This window comes from Cyphomyrmex costatus, unplaced genomic scaffold, assembly GCF_001594065.2.
Source record: "Cyphomyrmex costatus isolate MS0001 unplaced genomic scaffold, Ccosl1.0 scaffold193, whole genome shotgun sequence".
Lineage (NCBI taxonomy): Eukaryota > Metazoa > Arthropoda > Insecta > Hymenoptera > Formicidae > Cyphomyrmex > Cyphomyrmex costatus.
In genome coordinates, this window is record NW_017275965.1 from 1031292 (window position 1) to 1041178 (window position 9887).

General features: G+C 29.3%; 2 protein-coding genes across 2 annotated transcripts; one reads left to right on the forward strand and one right to left on the reverse strand.

Annotated features, from left to right (window-relative positions):
• Positions 1–163: 163 nt before the first annotated feature.
• On the reverse strand, positions 164–2746 carry mtDNA-helicase (mitochondrial DNA helicase). Its single transcript, XM_018538296.1, has 7 exons — positions 2518–2746; positions 2167–2405; positions 1401–2082; positions 1055–1299; positions 882–976; positions 604–820; positions 164–520 (listed from the first exon to the last, which is right to left on the reverse strand). Exons 1-7 carry the CDS (start codon positions 2717–2719, stop codon positions 341–343), a joined length of 1860 nt encoding a protein of 619 aa, XP_018393798.1. The 5' UTR covers positions 2720–2746; the 3' UTR covers positions 164–340.
• A 2101-nt stretch (positions 2747–4847) lies between these two features.
• On the forward strand, positions 4848–9645 carry csul (protein arginine N-methyltransferase 5). Its single transcript, XM_018538438.1, has 11 exons — positions 4848–4934; positions 5033–5151; positions 6365–6585; positions 7248–7427; positions 7508–7717; positions 7799–8004; positions 8080–8202; positions 8690–8865; positions 8942–9145; positions 9222–9403; positions 9493–9645. Exons 1-11 carry the CDS (start codon positions 4849–4851, stop codon positions 9643–9645), a joined length of 1860 nt encoding a protein of 619 aa, XP_018393940.1. The 5' UTR covers position 4848.
• The last annotated feature ends 242 nt before the right edge of the window (positions 9646–9887 follow it).

The following is a 9887-nucleotide window of genomic DNA, read 5'->3' on the forward strand; positions in this document are numbered from 1 at the left end:
AAATATATACTAAAAATCTATAATATAATGCAAACTATATAGATTTTCAGTACTTAATAGAATTTAATAGAATACATCCAGTACAATCTTATCTTATATTTTTTATTCATTTTTTTTTTAAATAAATATATAAAATATTATATCTCTCTCTCTGAATCCCCTGTTTTTTTCTCTGTTTTTTCTTTATCTCTTCTTCCTTCCCAACTCCCTTCAAGTTTGTACAAAAAAATTAGTAACACTGAATTGTATAAACAAATTTGTACTTTACTATTATAAAATATACATTGATTGGCACATCATTTTCCAGTGTACTTTGGTCATATTTTTATTAGAATTTAATTTAACTTTTTACCGAAGAAATATCTTCTTTGGTTTCTTTTATTTCTTTTGCTTCTTTTACATCTTTTGTTTTATTGACTTCTTCCGATTTTACCTTTTTCTTGTATGCATAACTAAGTTTGGCTTTGTCAAATTCTAGAAGCATTATACCCAAATCTCCACTGTATCTATTCTTTGCAACCTAAATAACAACATAAAATAACTTATAATGTGTTGAAGATTAAAAAATATTATATCATCCAATAATTATAGATATGTACATACTTGTAAATATTTCTTTCCTTTTATACTAGTAAGTCTTTTATCTTGTATAATCAATATATTATCAGCTTCTTGACTCGCTTTGGCACTGCCAAAAATAGACAAAGCTGTCAATTCTTCATCTCGTTCTTTTCTTGGATGTATAACCAAAGTAACATGACAATTATATTTTGTAGCAAAATTTCTGAACTGTGCAATAATCTTGTCTTGTTTCCAAAATCTACGATACAACACTGTATTAAAAATCAATTTTTCAAAGAGAGATAAATCATTCGTCTCACCTATCGGTTATTTCTTCTGACATGCCCATCATGAATTGCATATTGTCAATTATTACATGAGCTATATCATGTACATATGTTGCATGCATAACTGCCTGAAATAAAAAGCGAGAAGTTATATACAACGCCAAGTTTTTCACTTATAGATAATGTCTTTATAGATAATGTCATACATCCATAACAACTTTGATATTCTGCTGACCATGGAAAGTCATAAAGTATATTGGTAATTTGTTAAAAGCATTTGCATATGTATCGAATTGATCCAAATTGTCTTCCAAAGATACTTCCGCCATTTGCTGCAACATAGTTCTAGCTAGCCGAGCATTTCTGATTTCGAAACTACCCCATAGTGTATTTACACCTTGCATTGCTAAATCTAGTGAATATTCGCTCATAAATGTAGTTTTGCCACTGCCTAAAAGTCCATTCATATGTGTAAAGAATGTAATTTTATAAGCAGCACATCTGATGCGAATGATTTAGTTATCTTTTTAATAGTTAACTGATCTATCTTACCAGTTGGGCCAGTTAATATTGTAAATTCTCCTCTTCTGTGTCCTTTTAAAATTCGATTTAAAGCAGGGTATCTTTTCCATTTTACACCTTGGACTCTATCTATATTTTGCAAATCACATAATACATCTTGTCTGAGGTCATCAAAAATAGTAATACTTTTATGCCAGATCGGTTGTGCATTTGCTAAAATATGTTTAAGATCACAGTCTGTGTCAACAGCTAATTTTGGTCTAGGTTGCGTGTCAATTGGTCTCACAAAGTAACATCTCTTCTCATTTAATTTCTTAGCAAATTGTCTGGCTGTATACCAGCTAGGTTCGTCATTTCCAAACCATAAAATTAATTTTTTAAAATTTTCAAAATTTGGCAACAACTGCTGTGGTAAGTGTTGCAAATTATACGGCAAGCAGATAATCATGTTTGCTGCCTTTCGAGATGCTAATGCTAATAAATCGTGTATTGTTGGCACAACCACTGCAGTCGTATCACTTTTACTACCTTTTTGCTTATAAAGAATAAATCCACTAACATTGGAAATAGGTACAGTTTGTTCTAATTCTGATTTACAAGAAAGAGTTTTATAACCCACAACAGTACCGAAAGAAATTAATGGAAAATATAATAATGCTGGTACAGCTGCATATACACCATTTAATTGTAAAATGTCTTCTCGTGAAATTCTCTGTAATCATTTTCATTAATGTGTAATATTGCATATAATATTATATATAAACACTGAATTTATGTTAAGTTAAATATATCTTACTGGAAGAGAGAATATATTCAGAACTTTTTCATATAACTCTGACGACAAATCTGCAAGTTTCTGATTGGATTTTATTATGTTGTTCCATTTTGTAGCATAATCTTCTTGAACTTTTGTAGCATTTATTAAAGTTTCCAATTCTTTTTGTATATTATTTGCTTTGGTTGATTTTGTTAGTAAAAATTTCTCTAATATATTCCATTCTCCTTTAGAACTGCATTTATCACATAAAAAATATCCTGCAATAAACAAATATATAATTGTATAAGATAAAGTTATTTTGTCAATCTCTTTGTATTACCTTCTATCAAATGTCTTCTATATATTTTATTACTTTGTATCTTTCTTTACCTGTTGTTTTATTAATATAAATATATGCCTTTTTAGATTTTTCATAATCACATATAGGACACTCAGCAACTATACATGCATGTCCATCAATAGCATTAATATGCTTTTGCTTCAGTACTTGTCTTATGTGAAATAATGATATCCCAGGTACTGGATCATTTATAATGCTACTATCATTAGAATACAAACGACGATAAAACATCAAAAACTTATCATGTCTTTTTGAATTTAAAACACGCACCAATAATTTCAAAGACATTCTCCTTGTCTAATTAGAGTATCATCAACATTGAAGTCATAGGTCTGATAGCAATAAAATCATTTTAATCAGTAATGAAAGCTGATATTTCATCAATAAGACTATAAAGAATTTGATCTGTATAAATTACTTACATTTTATCTGTATTATAATCAATGTGGGCTGCTTTCCTTCAGAAAATACAGTCGATATAAATGTCGTTCTATATTTTTCTTTCCATAAATATTACAGATAGAACACTCGTGTCAAATTGTTTCCTGTAAAAAAAAAAAACAGTTATCATTTAGTTCATAAACACTAGTACTATATAATTCATTATCCAAAATATTTTTAGTAAACAATTACAAACTTTTCTTAGGAGCATACCTATTGTTTACATTGTTCAAGTATAAATTACATTTGAGGCAAACAATAACTTGATACAATTTTTAATAAATGTTTAAAACTTATAACGCTCTACTCCAATTTTCCTGTAATTTTGTAAATTTGCATATAAAATATATTCAATTGAAGAAAAATCGTTACCAAAATCCTGCTTTTTTATTTAAAAGTTTTTTATGTTTATAGATATAAATGAAGTATACATTTTGAAATACAAAAAAATTGCTATAATTTAAATTATATAAGAAAATAATTTGTGTTTTTAATTAATTAAAGCAAAGAATGAATAGAGAATTATCATTTTTAGAAAATTAATATTTTTTAACTTAACTAAAAAAAACTTTGGAATTAACGAAACAAAAGCATCACTTGAACGATTTTTCTTTTTAGAATATAATCTACATTCTACGCAATACCAATTTACATAATAACAAGAAAATTAAAAGAGAAAATGTTGTATTAAACATTTATCCGATTGTTAAAAATCGTATCATTATTGACGTCTTAGGACGTTTCAGAATGAATGATCTTTACATTTGTTTTATTGATATTGATATTGTCGATCCACAACAATGAAAAGCCGGTGTATAGAGCACGTGAGTACGAAATGCAATAAAATCAGCGGAGCGACACATGATCACGATGGCTATATTCAACCAGAGAGAAACCTAAAGCCGTAATCACACTACAGGTTCCCGACTCTGAACTTCTGAGCCCATGGCAGATAGAAAAACGTAAAGCCGTAAACGTAATCAGTAAGCGAATTGACCAATCACAGTTGAGAACATAAGCAGCCGTCGCTACGTTCTCAACTTGATTGGTCAATTCGCTTAGGGTTGGATTATACTGGCCGTAATCTGTAAAAATTGACCAATCATAGTCGAATGAGAGGGGAATAAACGATTATAATTGGTCAATTTTTACAGATTACGGCCAGTATAATCCAACCCTTAGAAATAAAAAATAAGAAATTTTAGCCTATCAGAAACTATGTATACCAATGCATCCGATTTCTGATAGGTTAAGATTTCTTATTCCTTTTCTCTTCTCCTGGAAAGAAAAGAAAGAAAAATGAACTGGTGCAAAAGTTCAGTCAAAAAGAACAGACCTTATGGCATTTTGCCGCGCGGCAAGCGTTTCCACGTCCAGTGTGCTGGAGTCATTACGCCGGCTTTTCATGCTGACGCTCGACGCTCATTTTCAGCGTCAAAACAGATCACGTGATAAAAATTGACGAATAGCAAGCAAATATGACACTCGAGCGTCAGCATGAAAAGGCACCACGAGTACGATACTGACGCTGCGTTCGATGCGCATGCGCTGGAAACGCGGTCCGTCCCGCGTCCGGCGTCCGGCATCACTGGCTGGAATTGATTTTATTATATAGTAGAACGTAACCTTTTGCGTGTTGTGCACGTGTAATTTTATTTATTGTTTACTCTGTGCCGCTCATTCAGTATCGAATCGCCGGTACGTACAAAGTAAAACTATTATTAAGCCAATATTTCTGGTTACTTATCAACTATTATTTAATTCAGTGTTGTTTAAATTACGTTACCATTTTTCTGTTCATGTGTGATGTTTATAGATCATTTAATATAATATAATATAAAAGGAGATTAAGTCATATTTATTACATTAATTATCCGGAAATATTTCAGAAAAAAGTACATTCTTTAATTATACATACAATGACAAATCAGCGATTTTCTTGCGGATTAGATTTGTGCTGTGCTGTAAATTTACATGATTGTATAACTTATGCAGCTGAATCAAGGCAAGTTATTATATGTTCTATGTGTTTAAATATCATGTTCTTTAAGTGTTTTTATTTATTATTGTACATGCTGTTCTTATTCTTATATATGATTTTAGGTATGAATTTATTTGCGTCCCTTTGGTGCATCCTTTATTTAAAAGAGAATTTATTTCTGGACCTGCCAAAAATCGTCCAGGACCACTTACTAGGCCTGATTTAGTTTTAAGCAGTGCAGGTATAAATTAAATATGTGTTTATAAATAAAATATATATATATATATATTTATTAATTATATCAGTGACCTAGTTTCCACCAAAATCTTCAATTCGGTTCCACTACGGTATAGATCAAACTTGGTGTACTGTTTCCATTGGAAGTAGAATTGAAGTAAATTAATGTGAAAGTTTCATTGTATGACCAAATATCACGCTTATTATCCATTTTTGAACGGCTTATACTTTTAACCTTTTAACAAATAATGGAAAGGTTGGCGATATTTACTTTTAATCTATTTCAGTCGTTTTCACCAACTAAAATTTAATGTTAATTCGCTGCCACTCTGGTAGAAGTTGTGGATCAAAGTGGAAGTGAAATGAGCAGAGTCAAATGTATTTCCATTGAGTTAAATTTGGTTCTACGCCGCATTAGGTGCGAATTAATGCTTCGGTGGAAACTAGACCAGTGATCAGCATCAATCCATAGACAACTTTCAGTTATTTTTATGTTGATATCTTTTATCTTTGCCACTTTGTTCCTGGAGCAATGATATTATATGATAGAATTATACCTTTTATTGTCATGAAATTTTTTTGGTATAACCACTCTTCAGATAAAGCATCACATGTTTTATTGTTAGTTATTTTTCAAGATATGAATGGCAAGCAAAAGATAATGGGTATATATATTGACATAAAAATCTGACCAAAAGTTATATCTAATGCTGATCAATGAGTTATATTAATACTTTTAATAAATGAATTAGGAGAGTTTTACCTTTGCCAGCTAAAATGATCTTAAATTAGGTCATTTTCATCAATTTTTTAAAGGAAATCTATTATATACAGAAAACATAAGTTTTTATATGAGATTATGTAATGTTTACAGCAAAAAAAAAAAATATTTTAATTAGATAAAGATGCTTTCTAATGCTTCTAAATAATGATCAAGTTAGAAGTCATTTGTAAAATGTATTTCCATGATAGAAGTAATGCAGCCTCTAAATTATTATAAGAACTGCTGCACTGGTAAGCGTTTTGAGACACTCTTATATATTTGAGCTCGTGGCTCTGTTAATATTATGAATTTTAATAATTTATTTTACAGCAATATTTCACACTATATAGGAACAAAAATAAGCAAAAAGAAAACACAATTTTTTTACTTGCCAAGGTGAAACCCTCCTTAATGAAATTAAATTCAAACGGAACCTTATAATATTACTTTGCAGATTGGAATAATAGAATAATTGGGAAGTTTTCACCACTTGTCAATGTTGATTCGACCAATCCAGTTATTAGAAAAAATAGCGAAGAATCTTTGAATCAGGAATTAAGTTTAGCTAGCCATTTTGGTTTGTCAACGGTGATGTTTAAATTAAAATATGGGATAAACAAAAATATCAATCTTGCAAGAATAATTTCTGATAAAATGGCAAACAACAATCTTCAGGTAACATAATTATATACATACTTGCATACATATATAATTTATATAATTTCGTATATTGACTAAATTTAATAATTATTAGTTTTTATCAAATCGAAATGTTACATATCAAGAAGCAAACAAAAGGCGTTAATTCCTAAAAAGATACAAAAGGTCTAAATAATTAATACAATTATTTATTAAAATTAGATCAAAACAACATAAATAAATCTTTAACCTTACTAATTTTGCAATTCTCGCACTGATCTTATTTGAATCTGTACTTTCAAGCGAATAAGATATTTTGTGGCGAGTGTATATTGTATTTTGCTTGATTTTGAGATATTTTTTATTTGACCATGAAGAATGTATGACTATATCCAAAACAATGAGCCAAAATTTATTATCACATGCAGGGGTTGACAGAGAGCATTTCAGTATGTACAACTTCATCATCATTTGTGTTGAAACATTATAATTTTAATTTGACATATTTTTAATGTTACAATTATTCGAATTGTTAAAATTACGTTTACTGGTTTCTTTTATACACATAAGCTAAAAAAGAACCCGTGGTTCCAAACATTCATTATATGATATACACCTCAAGAATTAAAATTTAATCCTTTAACTCACTGATCTACATGTTACATGAAATTATTAAGACATTCTATTAATTATTATAGGTATGGGTAGAAGTTCCTATGGAAAATCCAATTAGACAAACCTATTCTTATAGAACAGAAGATTATCCAGAAGACGAGAATCCATGGGAATGGTGGAATTCTTTTAGAGCAATATGTGATTATAATAGAAAATTAGGAATTGCATTAATTGTCAGTCATGACTTGCCTGAAGAAGAAGAGGTAGCTTAGAAATTAAATTTAGAAATTAAAATTATGCAATATGAATATGCGATGTTTTTAAATCAATTTAAATTTAAAAGATTGAAAGGTGGCTCGGAGAACCAGTCAGATGTTTAATTTTACCGACGACGTTATTTCTAACTAATAAAAAGGGATATCCAGTACTAAGTAAAGCACATCAAGCATTAGTAAAAAAATTTGCTGTACTAGAAATGCAATTTATTGTAACAGGCGCATCACGTTATCAAAGTATTAGTTATTATCACAACTATCTTGATTATCTATGGAGGGTAAAATATTAATGAAGTTTTTTTGAAGATTAATACATTATTTGGTATAGAATTTAAAAAATAACAATATCATTTTTTGAGGGATGCCAGAATGATGGAACAGTGGAGAAATTTGCTCGAGGATTTGAGGACTATCTACAATGCCCATTACAGCCTTTAATGGATAATCTCGAATCACAAACTTATGAAGTATTTGAGAAAGATCCCGTAAAGTATCGAGAATATCAGAGTGCTATATACGAAGCTATTAACGCAATAACACACAAAATGCAAGAAGAAAGAATGATGTAAATCGAATCATATTAATTAATAAAGATAATATCTGTGAGAAAAGAATGTGTAACAAGATTATAAATTTTTAGAGTCATTATGGTAGTTGGTGCTGGTAGAGGACCGCTTGTAACTGCATCTCTAAATGCTGCAAAAATGGCATATAAGGAAGTGAAGGTATATGCAGTGGAGAAGAATCCCAATGCCGTAATAACGTGAGATCATTTTAAAATAATAATTATATTGGGTTGGATAAACAATTTTTGCTTTTTAAAATATATTTTTTTATATTTAATTAAATAACATTAAGGCCGGTATTCATAAGTCAGTTAGTCAGTTCTTATTTGAAGACTGTCTTAAGTAATGTTTTAAGATGCTAAAGCGGCCCTCTGATTGGTTCGTAACTCTTCAAGACTGAACTTAAGACGGTCTTGAATATAAGAACTAACTATGAATACCAACCTAAATGTATATATAATATAATTAGATATTTGATAAGAAAAATAATAAAACCATCTAAAAGTGGCAAAGATAATTAAAAAGGAGAAGAATAAATATCTTGTTTAATAAAAAATCCATGCTATATCCTCTTATTTTTATTTATTAATTTTAAAATTAATTAAAAGACTTATCCGATAATTTCATCTTTTAAATAATCATGAATTACATGTGTTCACTATTTCATTTATGATATATTTACAGTTTACAAGCCCTTCAAAGAGATATGTGGAAAGAAAAAGTTACAGTGGTATCATGCGATATGAGAGAATGGAATCCTCCGGAAAAAGCTGACATAATTGTGTCCGAATTACTCGGATCTTTTGGCGATAATGAATTGTCTCCAGAATGTCTAGATAATGTTGTTAAGTTTTTAAGAGGTTTGTATTGCACGTGTCATATTATATAAATAGTATTAATCTTTTTTTATAACTTCTTGTTTGAAATTTTTATTAGATGACGGAATTAACATACCACAATCATACACTTCGTACATAGCTCCTATGCAATCTTCTAAATTGTACAATGAAGTGAGACAACTTCGAGATAAGGATAAACATCCGTTATCTCATTTTGAAACTTTATACGTGGTACATCTTCAAAATAAATACGATATAGCAAACCCGAAATCACTTTTTACATTTAATCATCCAAATATAGGTTTGTATAAAGCATCCAACTTTTTATATTTTAATATTATCTTATTTTAATTTCTTTACGTGTTTGTATTTTTTAGACGCTGTTACCGACAATTCGAGATATGAAACCAAAACTTTTGAAGTGGAACAGAATTGTGTATTACACGGGTTTTCAGGATACTTTACAGCAATTTTATATGGAAATATCACATTAAGCATAGAACCTAGCACATATAGCTCAGATATGTTTAGTTGGTTCCCAATCTTTTTTCCACTTAAGGTATACTTAAAATAGCTTTTATTTTTTTCAAAATATACTTGCAAAATATAAGTTTGGTGGTGGATAAAAAAATATTTATCGATACACAGGAACCAATATATTTAAAGGCAGGAGATCAAATAGTGGTCCATTTCTGGCGCAGATGTAATTCTAAGAAAGTATGGTATGAATGGTGTCTCAGTAAACCCATCCCAGTTGCAATCCACAATACAACTGGACGTTCTTCCATTATCGGATTATAACGTAACGATTATTTCTTGTTCATTTAACAACGTTTCAATATATGGTAACAACGTTACCATATATATCAGATTATTAAATATCAACTATTAGATTTGTAGTTACATTTTTTGACGAATCTGAACAGTATTACGTATTTGAATATTTTAGCATTTTTGTATTAATTTTATTTCAGATTCATTAAATTGCGCTTTGTATATCGATATAAACTAGTATAATTAGATCTTAATATAAATTTGATATA

Bases quoted from the DNA above. Each gene is read 5' to 3' on its own strand.
- csul (XM_018538438.1), top strand. From the start codon at position 4,849: ATGACAAATCAGCGATTTTCTTGCGGATTAGATTTGTGCTGTGCTGTA. The intron at 5,152-6,364 runs GTATAAATTAAA...ATTACTTTGCAG, and splicing joins TTTAGTTTTAAGCAGTGCAG to ATTGGAATAATAGAATAATT. The intron at 9,146-9,221 runs GTTTGTATAAAG...TGTATTTTTTAG, and splicing joins ATTTAATCATCCAAATATAG to ACGCTGTTACCGACAATTCG.
- mtDNA-helicase (XM_018538296.1), bottom strand. From the start codon at position 2,719: ATGTTTTATCGTCGTTTGTATTCTAATGATAGTAGCATTATAAATGAT. The intron at 2,406-2,517 runs GTAAAGAAAGAT...TGTTTATTGCAG, and splicing joins TTATATTAATAAAACAACAG to GATATTTTTTATGTGATAAA. The intron at 521-603 runs GTATGTACATAT...GTTGTTATTTAG, and splicing joins AAGGAAAGAAATATTTACAA to GTTGCAAAGAATAGATACAG.